Below are 18026 nucleotides of genomic sequence, written 5' to 3'. Positions count from 1 at the left end.
AATTGCTGTAATACTAGATGTCAACCACTAAGCCAAGCATGGGAAGGAGGGATGGGGAAGGAACGGGGTGGGAATCGGGTAGGGGCTAATTGGGCGATGTGTGCATGTATGTCTACAAAATTTTTTTTATCCCATTATGATGTATGAATACAGTGCACCAATAAAAAAAGAGAAAAGAATAAAAAAGAAAAGTGGGGGTGGTGGAATGAGACCCAAAGGGGAGAGAGACTGGGTGAGGTTGGAAGGACAGTCATGGCGGCCTTAGAGATCATGGTCATGAGTGCTGTTTTTAATTGGTTTCTACTCTAGGTAGAGTGAGGAACCTGGAGGAGTTTAGCAAGGAGAGGACATGGTGTTTGCATTCTCAGATCTTTCTGACTGCAGAGTGGTAAGTAGATTGGAGCGGAGATAGAAAGGAAATCGATCACCCTATTGTGGGCACTGATGGGGACACAGGGATCATGGTGGCCTGGACTTCATGGCTGAGATGAAGAGAAGTGGATGGATTTGAGACATATTTTGGGAGTAGAACGGGTAGGACTTACTGGGGACTGGTTCCAGGTTTCGGGAGGCAAAAGAGGAACCTAGACCCCTGGTTTCAGATGGACGCTAAGGGTCTGGAGACAGGAGATAAGGGGAGGAGGAACAGCACCCTCTCCCTATGAGGTATTTCCTTTCTTCTCACTTTCTCTTTCCTTCTGGCTCTACAACGACCTTGCTCATAGCATGGAGAAAGGCCACAATATGTTATCCACAGTGAGAGCTTTCCCTACTGATGATGACATCACCATGCCTGAATGCACAAGACACTTGATCTGCCATCAACCACTGGCTCACTTGACAAACTGAGTCCTGGGCTCTGAGATGGATACAGAGACAAGCTGAACATGGCCCATGACCTCAAAGAGATTTAGTTGTACACTGCATCAATTCTAGCAGTTCCAGCAGTCACTGCATGATTTAATGATGCCCTTGGCTGCAAGTAACAGAGACCCCTCAAAATGGCTAAGCAGGGAGGACGTTTGGATGAATGAAAATCCACAGGAGTGGCGAGCCCCGGGGACTGTGGTGTGGTGCGTGTCCAAGAAGACAGGTGCTTCTTGTTGCTTGACTCTATTTTCCATACTTTATCCTCATCCCAAGACTGCATCTTCTCACAAGTGTAGGATGGCTCCCAGGAGCAATTTTGGCCCAATCACTGGGATTATACGCATGTGGCACCGCACCTGCTCTCGCAGTGTAGAAAACGCAGATGTGATGGTGCCTATGCATCTGACGCAGGTCGAGAGACTCTGCTAGAGGAGGAATCACGGGATCGTGGTGGTGGCTGCTGAGTCTGCACCAGACACCTGGATAGTGCGTCTTATTTAACCCCACGGCCTTCCAGAGATCCTGAGTTGAGAGACACCCACAGATGTGGAACGTGATAAAGCGTTGGAGTCCGCTGGACCCCACTGTGCCTGGACTCCCTCGCTCATCCTGGCCACACTGAAGTTCCTTGCATCCAGATGCAGCCTTGTGACACTTGCCCAGGGAGGACGCAGCAGTGATATGAGTCATTTACAATGCCCTCTCAGGACTTGGGAGGCCGCAACAGGAGGATCGCAGGTTTAAGGCCATCCTCGGCAATTTAGTGAGACCCTTGGCAACTTGGCGAGATCTTATTTTAAAATGAAAACCAAACAAAATAAGAAAGGGACTGGGGATATAGTTCAGGGGCAGAATACCCCTGGGTTCAATCTCCAGTACTAAAAAAAAAAAAAGAAAAGAAAAAAAAAAAAGTCTGTAGACCTTTCTCAGGCTCACACCCATTCCCCCAAGGGCCCAGCAGAGGGCGCCAAATTCCATCCCTGAATGGCTTTGTGGAACAAGGCCTCCCTGCTCACCTGCTGTGGGTCCTAACAGGGGAAAAGAACCTGTCTCCATCGTGGGGAGCTGCCGAGGCTCAGGCTTTTAGGTTGAGCTGAACACAATCAACTGGACACCAAAGCCAAGCCCTGACTATTACCCTGTGGCTTGAGGCTTCAGTAAAGGGAAGAAGCCAGGAGGTAGCACATGCCTGTAATCCAGCCACTAAGGGGGTGGAGGCAGGAGGAGCCCAAGTTCTAGGTCAGCCTAGGCAACTTAGACCCTATCTCAAAATACAATACAATACAATACAATACAATACAATAGGGCTGGAGATGTAGCTCAGTGGTAGAGTACTTGTCTAGCATGTGCAAGGCCCCAGTTCCATCCCCAGCACCACGAAGGAAAAAACAGGAAGAAGAAAGAAAGATTTAGACTGAATTGTAGAGGGTGGACAGGCTGAGAGAGATGAGCTATTACTTAGAGCTTTCCTTTTACATTTTGGGAGAATTTGTCAGATTCCATCAGAAGAAAGCCTTGTGGAATAAGAGTTTCCACACCACTGTGATAACTGGCCTCTAAGCCCACTCTGAGCCTTCTCCTTCCTGGATTCTATGTTTTACATTCCTAATGGGCTTCCATCCAAGAGGCCCATTCCTACGTCTTATTGACTTTACATGTCTGGTCTCTCATTAAGAGCAGCTCGGGTTTCCCACCTGTCTTCTAGATCTCTGCCTTCAAAGAGCTCAAGATCTAGTGGAGACCACAGCCGAGTAAGCTTACAGTGAGCCTCGCTGTCCTGTGCTGATGGCGGGAAGCTGAGAACGCCAAGGGAATCCAGCCGTGGGACCCAGATCTAGTGCATAAGAAGGGCTCAGGGTGTAGGCTCAGGTTGGAGGATGGCAGGTACAGGGTACAGATGCTACAGAGCACAGCGGGACGCAAGGCCGTCCGTCGTAAATGGGGTGGAGGCTGAGGGTGGTACGGCCTGGGGAAGAAGTTGGAGAATGTATTCATCAGCATCCTTGTAGCTATAATCTAAAGACTGACCATGGAATTTATTTAGAAGTGTGATGTTCAGTCTCCACATGTTTATGTGGTTTCTCTGGGTCTTCTTATAATTGGTTTCTAGTTTCATTCCATTATGGTCTGAAAAGACACAGGAAAGTCTGTCACATTTTTAAAAATTTGCTAGTGCTCACTTTGTGGCCCAGGATCTATTTTGGAGAAGGTTCTGTGAGCAGCTGAGAAAAATGTGAACTCTGCTGTAGTTGGGCGAAATATTCTGTATGTGTCTAACAGGTCCATTTGATTAATGGTGTTCTTTAGGTCTGAGGCATCTTTACTGATCTTTTGTCTAGAAGTTTGGTCTAATGGTGTGAGAGGGGTGTTGACCATGAAATTTAGAGGAAAGAAGATTTACTGTCTTACAGTTTCGAGTTCAGTCCAGGTGAGGCTGGGACTGCAGATCTCAGGACATGGCGGCGGGAGGTGGAGGGAGAGCACGTGAGCTGTGCTCTTTACAGCACAGACGCCAGAAGCAAGAGCAAGCAGGGGGAAGAGAAACTCTACATAATCTCCAAGGCCACACCCCACGGACCAACTCCTCCATCCACGGACCAACTCCTCCATCCACACCCTACCAGCCTACCGGGTACCACCCAGTAAACCCACTACGATGGCCTCATCCACTGCAGGGATTATAAGCCTCGTGACTCCACTCTATCAACTCTGAATATTAATAAATGAGCTCTTTTGGGAACATCTTATATCACCAGGCGGGGGCTAACTGTGCCCGGCTTTATCTGCATTTCATCCCATACACTGGGGAGCGGCTGGACAGTGCCGGCCAATGTGGACTCCACAGGTGTCCTGTGTGGTGTAGAGCGCATGTGTAGGTAGCGTGAAGCTGTAAAAGTTCAGAGCAGGCGAGGCCAGGCCAGCCAGGAGCCTGTGGTACTTGATCGTATATAGATGTTGAGACTAATAAAATATTTTATGAATTCATCATATGAGGAGTATTTATATATAATGACCAGTACTAAGTACAGCCAAAACCACAAAAGAACTGAGTCAGAGGCCCCGTGGTTGAGGAAAAGAGACTGAACAGAGTCTTGGGTTCAAGGCCAGCTCATACCACCGGGTCCTCTGTGACTGCGCAGTGTTCTTGGGGAGCCCGGCTGTACGTCATGCTTGCCTCCAGCCACTCTCTCACTGCTGGCTGCCTGAGCAAGTTACCTAACCTCTCTGCACCTGGGCCCATCGCCTGTGAAGTCACAGCCCTCCTGAAGGGACTATTGTGAGAATTTACGTGAGAATGAATAGAAAGTCCAGCTGTGGCCCACGGGTGCACACAGTAATAGAAGTCATAAATGGGGATTGGGGGCCGGTGATGGTGGTATCAATATTGCTTTTTCTGTATTTGGAAAATAAAGAAATAGGGACCCAGATGCCTTTACTTCTCAGGTCCAAGATTCTCTGAGTAATTTATCTCCAAACCCAAGACCCCAAGGGCCAAGTTTCTAGCAACAAGTTGAACTCTGTGATTGTCATTCTCCAACTGAAGAAAATTGTCAGACAGTAGGAAGCAAATTGGCCCGGTTTAGGATATTAACGTGACTCACAGATTCACAAAGAGCCTGCCATATACTCATCTAAAATTATCCTCAGGGGTGCCAATAAAAATGCACATAAACAGGACAGCTGATGGTGGGGCCAGAGCACGCACAGGTGCATGGAGCGTGAGTCAGCGCAGCAGCGAACACACAACACACCGGCACGCGGAGAAGCCCACACAGATGTATCCCAGCAGAGCCTCCAATGAAAGTGGCCCCATCTTGACCAGAAATCCCCAAGTCTTGCTCAGTATACCCTCCCCCCACCTTCCGAATGTCCCCACTGTCTTGCCCAAGGCTCGTCCAATAAGCCCCTTGCTGCTGGGTGTGGTGGTGCACGCTTGTGGTGCACACTTGTAATCCCAGCATTTGGGAGACTGAGACCAAAGGATTGGTGTCTGTGGATGGCTTTAGCTACTTAGCGAGGCCCTTCGCAACTCAGTGAGACCTTGTTTCAAAAACAAAAAGACTAAAAAATAGGGCTTGGCATGTAGCACAGAAGTACAATGCCCCTGGGTTCCATCCCCAGTACCACAAAAATAAATAAAAAATAACAAACCTCTTGCTTATCACACACCTCTGCTTACTGGAAAGTCTCAGTGTCCGGCTTAATAGCCACCCTTACCCCCACCCCGGCAATAGTCAACCATCGCTCCATCTCCCTCTAGAATCTCAACTTCAAAACCTCCTTGGTGCCGGATGTGGTGGCGCATGCTTGTAATCCCAGTGTTTGGGAGGCTGAGACAGGAGGATTGCACAGGTTCAAAGCCAGCCTCAGCTACTGAGTGAGGCTCTCAGCAACTGAGACCCTGTTTCCCAGTAAAATATAATATAGGTCTGGGAGTATAGCTCGGAGTTAGAAGGCCCCTGGGTTCCATTCCCAGTAACACACACACACAAACACATACACACACACACAAAAAAAAAAACCAAAAAAAAAAAAACCCTCCTTGGTCATTGCCAACTACCATCGCCCTCCCTGTAGAATCTCTCCTTAAACAACCTATATGAGCTTTTTTGTCTGTAAGCAGCCATGGGCTCCATCCTTTCCAGGAGAACCTCCTCTGAAGATTTTATCCCAATAAAGCCTGTTATGCCACTGAGCCATCTCCCATCTCCTTCCCACTGAAACTTTCACTTGCCCAAGTGCCTACTGTTTGACCAGCTTACAGGTGCCACCCACACCTGGCAGTGCCACCTCATGCCACCTGGCTCCCGCATTGAGGCCTCCAGTGGGCTCGTGTCTAGGGACCGGAGGGGGCGAGTGCGGGTCCCTGGGCCCAGTCTGTTGTGCCAACAGTCCAACTGCTGCTGTTGCCTGCCGTTTATGCCTGCCGTCCTGCTGGGAGCCTGGGTTTCTTTACAGTCAGAGTAGAAGGGGCCAATGTGACCAGCCCCCACAAGAACCCCTGGCCGCCGAGTCTCTGCTGAGTTTCCTGGGTAGACAAGGAAACTTGTCTTGTAGCTGCAGTGCGAGTTGTCACAGTCTGTCACCTAGGGATGAAGGGCGACCTTTGTGGCCCCTAGGAGAGAGCTCCTGGAAGCTGCGCCTGGTTTCCTCTGGACTTGGCCCCTCACGCCTCATCTCTCTGCTAACTTGGCCTTGTGTCCCTTCACTGTGACACATCGTAGCTGTGAGGATGACCCTACGCCTGTGCTCGGTCTCCTAAGTCCCCAGTGCATTGTCATCCTAGGGGTGCCCTGGGGCCCCTGACATGCGTCCCGTGTCCTCAGAGAGCGCCCAGTGCCTTCATAATGTGTCAGAGTGCAGGTGGGTGCCGATGTTCTCCTCTGCTTCCCCCAAGTTGGGGGCCAGGTGATGGGGTGAGAAAGAGGCCCCTGCTCTTCTAGACTCTTGAGAGTACTTAGCTCCCAGCACCGCTGTCACAGTGAAGACTGGGTACCACGGAGGATGATACATAAATTGCAAGCGGCAGCCACAGAAGGACTTCCAGAGCCTCCTGGGGTCCCCAGCCCACCTGGGCCTCTCTACAACGGCAGCCTGACCCTGGCATTTAACTATGGAAAGCAAGCTGGGTGTGGTGGCACATGCCCAGTACTTGGGAGGCTGAGACAGGAGGATCGCAAGTTCACGGCTAGCCTCTGAAACTTAGTGAGGCCCTAAGCAACTGAGACCCTGTTTCAAAATAAAGAATAAAAAAAAAAAAGAGCCAGGGGTGTAGCTCAGAGGTAGGGTTCAATCCCCAGCACCAAAAAATACTAGCTAAAGAAAACAAGAAGACAGGAAGTGTTCTGTCTGGCCCAGGCCCATACAGGGGACAGCGAGTTGAAGCAGGCCTCAGAGAACCTTCCCTGCGCCTTTCCACGCATTGGCCAGAATGAAAAGGTGGGTGTTTGCATTTCTAGTCCAATTGCCTGTGGGTGCTGAAAGTCAGCTCCTGGATCGGAGCGGCTGCCAACGAGCTCTGGACCCAACAAGCCCAGAGCGGAGGCTTGCGCTCCCACTCTGAAAGAGCTCATCTCTAGACCAGACTCAGATCCCGAGCTTACAGACAGGGAGGCAGTGAATGAGGCTAAGTCTTAGCATCATTTCAGTATACCGTAGGTGCCTAATAAAGTCCCCGTGTCTTCCCCCAGCATGTCGGAAGCAGGGTGTGTCTGGTTTCATTGTCTGGGTTTGCTGTTCACACCGGCAATCCATCTCTAACACACTCCCTCCAAGGATTTTTCTTTTTCTTTGAACCCAAGAGCGTTCTACTTCTGAGCTACACCCTCAGCCCTTTTTGCATTTTGTTTTGAGAGCAGGTCTTGCTAAGTGGCTAAGGCTGACCTCAAACTTGTAATCTCACGCCTCATCCTCCCAAGTCGCTGGGCTTCCAAGCCTGCACCCCCTCGTTGTGCTCACCTCCCACCGTGCTGGGCCCCCGCTGTCCCCAGCTCTGACTGCAGGAGCTGCCCCACCCACGAAGCAGGGCTTTCCTGAGCCCTGTGACTATTGTTACTTCCCCAGAGGAATTTAGTGAAATATGAAAACTCTGAATCAAAGATGTGGGTTGTCTGGCTCTGGGCCCTCCAGGGAATGGAGGCGGACGGGTTGGCATTCTTCACCTGGGACGCACAGACACCAACCCTGGCCTGCAAAGGCCCCGCCCTCCTGTCAGCCAGCAACTCTATTAGCTCTGATTCAAACCCAACGGTGACTCACAGCTCCCAATTTAAACACGGCAGCAGCCCTGCATGCTAGACAAGAACGAGGAGGTCTTTAGGAGGCCCAGGTTAGGCGGGGGCCCAGCCACACACCGCAGGTCACCATTTGCAGTTCTGGAGATGGAGGGGTTCCGATGACAGGGAAAGACACTGCCACTATTACTATCAAGATGCCAAAGAGTATATAAAACAGCATCCGTGGATGGCCTTGGGTAAAGAGCAGATTTTGATGAGGCATTAAAAGTGGACTCTGTGGGGAGCCCGGGTTTGGGCTGTTTGTGTTGAGACCCAAGCGGGCCCTTAGCCAACAGCTTTGGGCCAGCTCCTAGGTCTCGCCCTTATTGGTAAATGGGCTGGTTATCACAGTGTCTGCCCTGCATGGTTGGTAGTCAAATGAGAGGCAAACTTTACATCCTAGGAAGTGAGTCACACTGGTAGTTTTATTATTAAACCCCAGGAGCTGTTTCCTTTTCCTCATAGGAGCTGATTGCTTTAACTCCTAGATAAAATCTAGGCGTGGTGGTACACGCCTGTAATTCTAGTGCTTGAGAGCCCGAGAGGAGGACCACAGATTCAAGGCAACTTAGGGAGGCCCTCAGCAATTTAGACCCTTTTTCAAAATAAAAAGTAAAAAGTAAAGCTCGGAGAGTAGTTTGGAGGTAGAATGGCCCTGAGTTCAATCCCCGGTACCCCAAATAAATAACTATTGAGAGAGGGCGGGGCCCATGCAAGAGGAAAATAGACCAGCGCAATGAACACTGAGCCTCTGGACGCCGGATGCCCGGCCCATCGGCATGAGGCCAGCTGTGTCTGCAGGGACAAAACGCATCGCGCATTTTGCTGCGTCTCAGCCCTCTCCTCCGGGCTGCAGAGCCACCTTCCTGCCCCCGGCCCCGCCAGCACCACCTACACCATCACCCCATCCCAGCTTCCGCGAGTACAGCCCGGGCCGCTCAGAGGCGTCCACCGTGGGCACCTCTCTCAGAGCACCCGGGCCAGTACAGAGCGGGGGCAACGCGAGCCCAGGGCCCCAGAATTGCTCTGAGTTCTCCATCTGCATCTCCATTTGAATCTTTCCTTCTGCCAACTTCAAACACACACGGGCAACTGATTGGGCAGCTCTGCCCGTGTAGAGAGAGATTGATTTTCCTCTTTGCTGTCGTTTGCTTATCTGCCCTTTGGGAAGGATCAGGCAGAGAGAGACAGTGGAACAGACCATTCCTGTTTAGAAATTTGTGGGAAGTCCAACGGACAGTGCTATTGAAACGCTGGGCTGGAACGGTGGCACCAGCAGGGTGGGATTCCGAATCTTCTCAGAGAAGACAAAACATTGCCAACTCAGAAGGCGCTGGAAGAGCCGGGCGTGGTGGTGCACGCTTGTAATCCCAGCATCTGGGAGGCTGAGACAGGAGGATCACATTTCGTAGACAGCCTCAGCTACTACCTAGTGAGGCCCTTTGCAACTCAGTGAGACCCTGTTTCAAAAGAAAGGATAAAAAAATAGGGGTGTAGCTCGGAGGTAGAATGCCCCTGGGTTCCATCCCCAGAACTGCAAAAATAAACAAACAAAAAAAAGAGAAATGAAGCTGGGCGTGGTGGTGCACACTTATAATCCCAGCATTTGGGAGGCTGGGTGGAGGATCTTGGTTCGAGGACAGCCTTATCTACTTACTGAGGCCCTCAGCAACTTAGTGAGACCCTGTTTCAAAATAAAGAATAAAAAAATAGGGCAGAGGGTGTAGCTTGGAGGTCAAATGCCCCTGGGTTCCATCCCCAAACCCGCAAAAAAAAAAAAAAAAAAAAAGATAGAGATGAAATGGAGGTGACCTTGGTGGACTGAATTGCGCCCCTGTACCCCTCAACTCTTTTGCTGAAGCCTCAGCCCCTTTGTTCCTCCCCACCTCATGAACCTGCCATGGCTCCTCAGTACCCTTGGACTAAAAATCCTGCTTCTCAGCTTAAGATCTGACATCTACCCTGCTTTCCCACCACTTCATCCATCCCATCTGTCCTTTCTCTTGGGGACTGCCCTGTCACCTCTGTAACTGACCCCAACGTGTCAGGTGTCAGGGTTTGTGTGTGCTTTAGCCCCCAACCCACCCCCTAACGTCTGTGGAAGTCCTACCTGTCCTTCAGGGCTCAGCTCAAATGCCACCTCCTCCAGGCTGCCTCCCTGAATTCCCAGCACTGGACAGGTGATGGGCACATGATGAATGTTTGTTGAATGAGCAAATAATCGAATGAATAAACGGCCTCTCCCTCATGTTCCCGCAGCCACTGTTTGGCATTACATGTACTCGTTCAGGCTCATGCCTCACAGGTCTCTGTTCCAACAGCTCAGCAGCTCCCGGGTGCAAAGGCCTCCACCCGCCTGGCTGAACTCTCAGGATGAAGCCAGAGTCCAAATTCCCAGGACTCTTTCAGAGATAAATCAGGATGCTTCAGGTCGCCCTGACAGCAGGAAAATTCACTGAGGAAGTCAAGCACTGATTGCTCCAAGTGCCCGGAAAAGCCATCTCAGCCTTCTGGTTTGCAGACAGCTTTTAGCATCAGTACCAGATTTCCAAATGTCCTTAGATCTCCAGAACGTCAGACAGTTAACAGGATTTTTAAACAAACAGAACACCAGATCTGTTCCCGTGCAAGTGCAGCCAAGATCTCCGACACACCTCTGCAAAAATCCAGCGCTCCTGGGAGCCTTTTGAGACCCACACTGGCCCCGACTCCCCTGCATTCAGCACGCAGAGATGCTGAGCCCCAAACAAAGAAAAATCTCAATGGCTTCCTCAGCCACCCAGCCTGGCTCTGTCTGCCCCAGGCTTTCCCCAAGCACACCCTGCACTCAGCCACCCGAGCAACGTGCATTTCCCCAAATGTCCTCTGTTACCCAGGCCTCCCTGCCGCCCCTCCACCTCCAAGCCTGGCGTCGGAGGTCACGGGCTGGGGAGTGTTCCCGCACCTGTATCCCAGCACCACAACTTAACAGCTCAGGGAGGGGGAAGGAACCGGCACTCGCGAGCCAGCGGCACCGTGTGGAGGCCGGGGGAACTGCACCTGGAACTCAGGACTAAAACCCAAGCCTGGGCCGGCCTGGGTAGGTAGCAGCCAGAGTGATTATACATTCACGAAAGGAGCAAGTCAAGAAAGGGTGAGGGGAACATGATAACCACTACACTGTGAAAACTAGCGTGGTGGCGCACGCTTGTGATCCCCGCATTGGGAGGCTGAGGCAGGAGGATCCGGGTTCTTGGCCAACCTCAGCTACTTAGGCCCTTTGCAACTCAGTGAGACCCTGTATGAAATAAATAAAAAATGGGGGTTGGGGTGTAGCTCGGAGGTAGAATACCCCTGGATTTCATCCCTAGTACTGCAAAAATTAAAAAGAAAAAAGAAAAAAAGAAAAAAAAAGGTAAGAAAGAAAGGAAAGTGTGCAAAGCCAGGCGGGCGTGGTGGTGCATGCTTGGCTTGTAATCCCAGTATTTGGGAGGCTGAGACAGGATGCTCACGGGTTCAAGGACAGCCTCAGCAAATAGTGAGACTCTCATCAACCTAGTGAGACCCTGCCTCAAAATAAAAATAAAATAGGACGGTAGAATGCCTCTGGGCAAATTCCCAGTAAACACACACACACACACACACACACACACACACACACAAGCTTCTAAGCACACAGCCCCCACTCCTTCCCCAGCATTAGAGGCCTGGGATCCTGCCGGGGCCTCAGCAGCCCCTCTGGCCTTTACACATTCTCCTGAGAACTCACATTCTGGCCACAGGAACCAACCTCCAGCCCCACCCACCCAAAACACACTGCCACCATGGTTTGTTTCTGTATCTGCCCTCTCTCCCTAGTGGGCAGGGGCTGATCTCACTGTGCCCACCCACCCACCCTTAGTACCCAGCACAGGATACTAAGGGTATCCAACCAGCCCGCATGGAATGCCCGTGGCCGTAGCGCCGTGTAGCCACAGCGGCCTGCCGGCCAGAGCCACAAGGACACTCACCAGGGTGGGCGCATTCACCACCGAGAGGTTGTAGCCATAGAGGAATGAGGAGCCAAAGGCGCCCACGAGAGAGGCCACGATGAGAGAGCGGGACCAGCCCTGGAAGGGAGAGGAGAGCAAGTCAGGGTGGCCCATAGGGGTCTGGACCTGCTTCTTAGCTGGGAGGCCGTCCTGGAGAGAATTCTTGATGGGCGATGGAGAGGCAGGATGCGGGGCGGGGAGGGGGCAGCAGTCAGGGCTCCTGTCCAGGTCTCCCTGAGGCTTGCAGCGCCCCCACTGTCTTCCTGGCCAGGCTGCGTGTGCGCCCCTGGAGCCAGCCTGCCGGCTTCGCAGGTGCTCTGCAAGTGGCTACAGGATATTCTTCAGCTGAATTTGGCCAGTGCCTGACCCAGATGGAGCAAAATCAAAGCTGACTGAGCTGTCAGGTAGCAGCTGACGCCCATGGATTCAAGCTTCTATGCAGGGTTCCTCGAGTGCCTGGGTAAGGCCTACTGGGTCCTGTTCCACAAGGAAGAAAGGGGCGCAGACCTGGAGCCCTGGAGCAAACGCTGCCCCCATCCCCCATGGCTGGCTCCACCTGGTGTGTGTCCTGGGGCTGAGACTGCTGACAGCCACACTTGCATGCGCGCGCACACACACACACACACACACACACACACACACACACACACAGTCTCTGGCCTCAGGCATCAAGCAGGTCTGAGCATCTGGGAACAAGGACCTGGAGACAGATAGAGAGAGACAGGGCAGGGTGCTCATCTGCTTCCCTGAAGCGCTGACCTGCTTTCCATCCTTGGATGGCCACCACCAGGATAGGAGCGTGCGGCATAAGCATCCAGACCCCTTGGCAAAGCTGGCAGCCAGCATGAGCCGGGCAAGGGAGGCTCCATCCTAGGCCATCCAGAACACCCATGCGACCCAATGGAAGGGACCAGGTGCTCCGGAAGGCGCTTTCTTGGCCAGGATTGAACACACCTGTGCAGGTGCGCATGCGTTTTCCAAGTGCCAGACCCTGACAGTGTTCCAGGATGTTTTCAGCCGTGAGCAATGCAGGCGAGGCCCGGAGTTTCGGCAGGTGAATCACGCCTGCACTGCTTGGAAGGGACGCGGAGCCCCGATAGCGATTCCCTGCCCGCCCATGCTGTCCGCCTCCTCTAGCCAGCCCTCGCAGGTGACGGTGTGACCTCTCTGTGTCTCGCTCGGCTTGCCCACCTGTAAAATGGGCCTTAATAACAAACCCCCCTGCCTGCCTGCTGAGGTGGCTGTGGAGTCTCGGTGGGTTGCTGGGTGTCACTAGCGCTCAGAAAGGTGTTTTCTCTCTCTGTCTGCGCCCTCTCATTCAGCGGCAGTCACAGACACCCACCAAGGGCTCTTGCTTCATCCTGCTGAAGTCTCCACCCTCGTATCTGGGGCCCACGGCTGCCTGGCTTTTTACATTTATCTCTTTTATTCACCCTTGTCTGGTCCCCAGCTGGGCCACTCATGACTGTGTAACCTTTGTCTGGTCACAGGGCTGCTCTGACTCTTTTTCCTAATTTTTAAGATGGGGTGGATAATAGAACCCACTTCCTGGGGAGTTTTGCACAACTACAGCAGGTCAGGTCCTCAGATCTGAGCCTGGGGGCTGCATAGTGGTGGCGGGGGTCTCGCTCTTTGTGGAGAGGGGCCAACCTTCCTTCTCTTTGCTCTGGGCGCTGAACCTGCTGCTGAAGAGGTGCCCGGTAGATCATGATGGCAGACAGAGGGTCGAGGGCGGGCGTGTAGCCATGAGGACGGTGTTGCCCGGCGAAATGACGGAAATGACCGGGAGCTTGAGCTGATGAGATTCCCTGAGAGAACCAAGTCTCCACGGGAAGCACCTGTCTCTATCACCATACTCTCTGGGTCTCTGCTGTGCCAGGCCCTGGGAAGGGAAGGGGGGGTCACCCCTGAGCCAGAGCGAGGCCGTCCTCCCTGGGGACCTCATTTTCTGTGTACAGCCAGGATGCCAGGGGTGCTGTTGGGGACACAGTTTAGTATCTGGAGCACCACACCAAGGCCGCATGGGCAAGAGCACATGATTCCAACCGCTGTCTTGCCCCTCAACAGCCGCCCACAGCTGGCTCCGACACCTGCCAGCACACAGAGGCCCTTCCTGTTTACCTTCCTTCTCTTCCTCCTCCTCTTTCTCTCCCTCTGGGATCCCGGAGGCTCAGGGCGGCTGGTGTCCTGTGTCAGGGGATCAGAGTTCAGTTCCTTGGAATCCATGCCTGCTCTCCTTACAGGTCCCAGTCACCTGGCCGCTGGCTCAGGCGGGACCCCAGGCTCCTCCAGGCCATCTCCGTGAATGAGGAGGCAGAGTCCACAGGAAGGAGGGCCCGGAGTGCCCGAACAGGAAATGTGGCAATTTGGTCTTGCCTGAACAGGAAACGCATTTTCTTCCCTGCCCCTAAATCATGGCAACTGAACCGTCCCAGAAAAGTCCTCTCGGAAGTTACATCCAGCATGCATGCGGGTCTTTCTTTCTTTCTTTCTTTCTTTCTTTCTTTCTTTCTTTCTTTCTTTCTTTCTTTCTCTCTCTCTCTCTCTCTTTCTTTTCCTTCCTTCCTTCCTTTCTTTCTTTGCCATCTCTTTTGTTTTCTCTCTTAATAAGGCCAGCATTCCTGAGGCAAGGCATCAGCACAAACCCAGGGCACCTTTCTAATAATGGGGGGAGGGAGCCCTCTTTGACTCTGCCTCAGAAGACTGAGCAGGATTCCAGCACTGGAGGATTTTCTACGTTTTTCTTTTTTGGGTCTGGGGATGGAACCCAGGAGCATTCAACCTCCGAGGTACACCCCCTGCCCTATTTTTTATTCTTGTTTTTTGTGTGTGTGTGTGTGGTACTGGGGTTCCTGGAAGCCCTTCTACCTCCGGGCTACACTCCCAGACCTATTTTTACATTTTTATTTGGAAACAGGGTCTCCTAAGCCAGCGCGCGTGGCTGGCTTCGAACCTGCGTGATCCTCCTGTCTCTGCCTCTCAAGCGTGGGGATTACAAGCGTGCGCCACCACACCCGGCTTTTGTTCTTTATTTTGAAACAGGGTTTCACTGAGTTGCAGAGGGCCTCATGAAGTAGCTGAGGCTGTCTGAGAACCGCGATCCTCCAGTCTCAGCCTCCTGAATGCTGGAATTACAAGCATGCGCCACCACGCCTGGCTCGGATCTTCTCCTTTTTAACTGTGCATCCTCAGGCAAATCACTTTACCTCTCTGAGTTGCCGTTTTCCAGTGCAAAAAGGGATACTGATCTCATTGCATCCGTCCTACAGAGGGATTTGGAGGCTTAAGTAGAATATGGGCGCCCCTGAGCAGCGTAAGGGAATGACAGGGATTCTTCTGTGCACCGACGACTCCCTGCCATTCTCATGGGGCTAGATAGCCATCTTCTCACCACCTCCTCCTTGGCCCTCCTCCTCGGTGGTGCCCCCTTCTATGCACCTCCTGGTTTCCTTCTCTGCAATAGCAGGTCTCCCCAGATCGTGCTAAGACCCAAACTGGATCAAGAGGTCCTTCTCCCCAGTTAAATCTGTGCCTTGGATCTCATTCAGATTGAAAGGAGCAGGTAGTGAGACACACATGCGTCCGTGGCTGGGCTTAAAGTAAGAGGGAAAGCTCAGCGTGGTGGTGCCTGGGTACCTGGGAGGCTGAGACAGGAGGATCGCAGGTTCGGGGCCAGCCTTAGCAATCTAGTGAGATCCTCTGCAATCTAGCAAAACCTGTTTCAAAATAAAATATGACAAGACTAGAGGTGTAGCTCAGTGGGAGGGTTCTACTGGGTTCAATCCCCAGTATCATGTACACACAAGGGGAAAAAATATTTTCTAGTATTTATTGAGCTCCTGTGCATGCGGGTTCTCCTGGCCCTTTTTTCCGACTGCCCTTAACTTCGCTCATCCTTCAGTGGTCACCCTCCCCCTTCTCTGGGAAGACTCCCTTGACCTCCGGCCTCTCCGCTTTTGTGTCCTATGTACTGCCCTCTGGAGAGGAGGTCCTGAGGGCAGGGATACATGTATCTTACAGCCTGTATTTATATGATGAGGTGGTAATTCAAGTATCCTAGAATGCAGCTATGTTTGAAGATAGGGTCATTCAAGAGGCATTAAGTTAAAATAAGGTTATTAATACAATCTGATTGGTCTATATCAGAAGAGACTGGGCTACAGGCACACACAGAGGGATATCATCTGAGGCCATGGAGAGAAGACCCCATCTATAAGCCAAGGAGAAAGCCAGCCATTGGGAGGAACCCGCCCTGGTTTCAGCTTATCCTAGAAGCCAGCCTCAGAGCCCCTGAGCTTAGAGATGGTAAGCTCTTGTTATTGAAGCCACTCTCTGTGGGACATCATCACCCAGCGCCCTACACCTCTTGATCTTCCTAGGGCCTTGATATTCCTGTGGTATTTCATGTCCTGAAATCACCTGGTCCTCCCATCAGGGAAGGGTCCCAACGGATATGTCTGAAACTAAACTCAAACTGTCCCCTGGAAGATTAAGCCTGGAAAGTTGGCTTAAAGAAGGTGGAATTTCTTTAGCAGGCAAAGGTGGGGGTTACCCCAAATACCTAGAGAGTGGACCCTTGACTCATCTGATCTAAGCACCAAGGACAGATATCGTGTCCACTCAGAGTTCTTCCGCGTCCTTGGGTGACGGGAGGCAGGTGGCTTCCCCTTCCTGGACCTCCATTGTACACCTGAGTCAGTGCCACAGTGTCTGGCCTGTCAATTTCATGCTTCCCTGACGATGTGGTAAGTAGACCTGTGTTCATCTTCGTCCTGCCAAAGAGAGGCTTCTTACAAATGTGGACACATTTACTTCTAAGTTTGGGGATGAGGGATACAGGGGCCAATGTTAGAGACAGGCTCCACCTGGTGCTACCCACAGAGCCTCAGCAAGTGACATCAACCTCTGCGGGCCTCCGAGCCTGTAAAGTAGGACAGTATGGCTCTCACCATGGTACGGCGAGGTGAATCCAAGGAGACCGTGTAAAGGCCTGGCACAGAGAAGGCACTCTCTGACTGCTGGCTCTTGATGCTGGCTCAGAGAGAGAAAGAGAGCACCAGGAGTTCCAAGGAGAGAGAGAGAGAGAGAGAGAGAGAGAGAGAGAGAGAGAGAGAGAGAGGAAGAAGGAGAAGAAGAAGAAGAAGAAGAAGAAGAAGAAGAAGAAGAAGAAGAAGAAGGAGGAGGAGGAGGAGGAGGAGGAGGAGGAGGAGGAGGAGGAGGAGGAGGAAGAGGAGGAGGAGGAGGAGGAGGAAGAAGAGGAAGAGGAGGAAGAAGAAGAGGAAGAGGAAGAGGAGGAGGGAGGGGAGGGGAGGAGAGGAGAGAGTGGAGAGGAGAGGAGAGGAGAGGAGAGGAGAGGAGAGGAGAGGAGAGGAGAGGAGAGGAGAGGAGAGGAGAGGAGAGCTTTCTAGCTGCCAAGGACTTCCTGGAGGAAGAGGCAGGTGGAATGGAGTGTGAATTCAGTCTCTCCTTAAGGACACGGATGTAATTACTCATTGTCAGCATCGACATCCGCTCATTGAGAAATGGCCTTTGTCATGGAAACTCACCCTGACTCCAGAAAGCCACCAGCAGATCAGTACTATGGATGCCAGCATCCCCACAGGCTCCGGGGGCTGCTCTGCAGTTCACAGGGTCCCTCCCACATAGCCTTGCTCCCAGACCTCAGTGTCCACAGAAAAGGGTGGCCGGGGGCGAGGAGGGACAGCCCAAGGACAGTAGAATGCTCTCACAAGGAAGACACCAAGAAACCAGGACTGACCACTCTCTCTCTGGCCACTTCCTCTCTGTTTTCTTTGCTCTCCGCCGGCTCCTCTTCACCGAGCACCATGGTTTAGTTTTCAGATGTTGATGTAGTCGATGTTGCTCCTGAGAAAGGAGAAAAGGGGACAAAGACCTTAGACACTTGCTGTCCTAGGAGTGCGAGTCACAGGAAGTGGCCTGGAGATTCTGGGAAAAGCTTGCAGCCAGGAACACCAGGTGAGGACAGCGGACGAGACAGCGGCGCCCTCCCTGAGACTCCATCCCCAGGGACCTGCACATCTCCCTGCTCTTTCTTCTCTGCCTCAGTTTCTCTGTTGGTGAGATGTGCGGCTGGTCCCCATCTGTGTTAATGCCCACTTTCCTATGGCTTATGAGATCCAGGCTGCTTCCCTCAATATCCTTACTTAAGTCCCGCTGACTGAGGGGCATGTGTTGGAAATGCTAGACTGTCTGTCTCCAAGAAGTGAAAACGAAATCAGTGAGACTTGAGATTAAGCACCGATCTCACCGGTTAAGCCAGGAACAATCGCCAAAACTGTAATGCAGCCGGGCGTGGTGGCGCACGCTTGTAATCCCCGCGCTTGGGAGGCAGAGACAGGAGGATTGCGCA

At 52.3% G+C, this 18026-nt stretch overlaps 1 protein-coding gene across 1 annotated transcript in view; it reads right to left on the bottom strand.

Annotated features, from left to right (window-relative positions):
- Nucleotides 1-17483, bottom strand: part of SLC2A9 (solute carrier family 2 member 9) — a gene marked incomplete at both ends in the record, with an annotated part of 109738 nt that extends 92255 nt beyond the window's left edge. Inside the window, 3 exons of the mRNA XM_080697274.1 lie at nt 11636-11734; nt 16606-16687; nt 17386-17483. Coding sequence (XP_080553400.1) covers nt 11636-11734; nt 16606-16687; nt 17386-17483 — 279 coding nt within the window. The remainder of the gene's footprint in view (nt 1-11635; nt 11735-16605; nt 16688-17385) is intronic.
- Between the last annotated feature and the right edge of the window lie 543 nt (nt 17484-18026).

The sequence above is a fragment of the Muscardinus avellanarius genome, assembly GCF_963383645.1.
Source record: "Muscardinus avellanarius genome assembly, chromosome: 6".
In the NCBI taxonomy this organism is placed as follows: domain Eukaryota; kingdom Metazoa; phylum Chordata; class Mammalia; order Rodentia; family Gliridae; genus Muscardinus; species Muscardinus avellanarius.
Note: the sequence above shows the minus strand (reverse complement) of the source record. Positions and strands in the feature narration are given on the sequence as shown.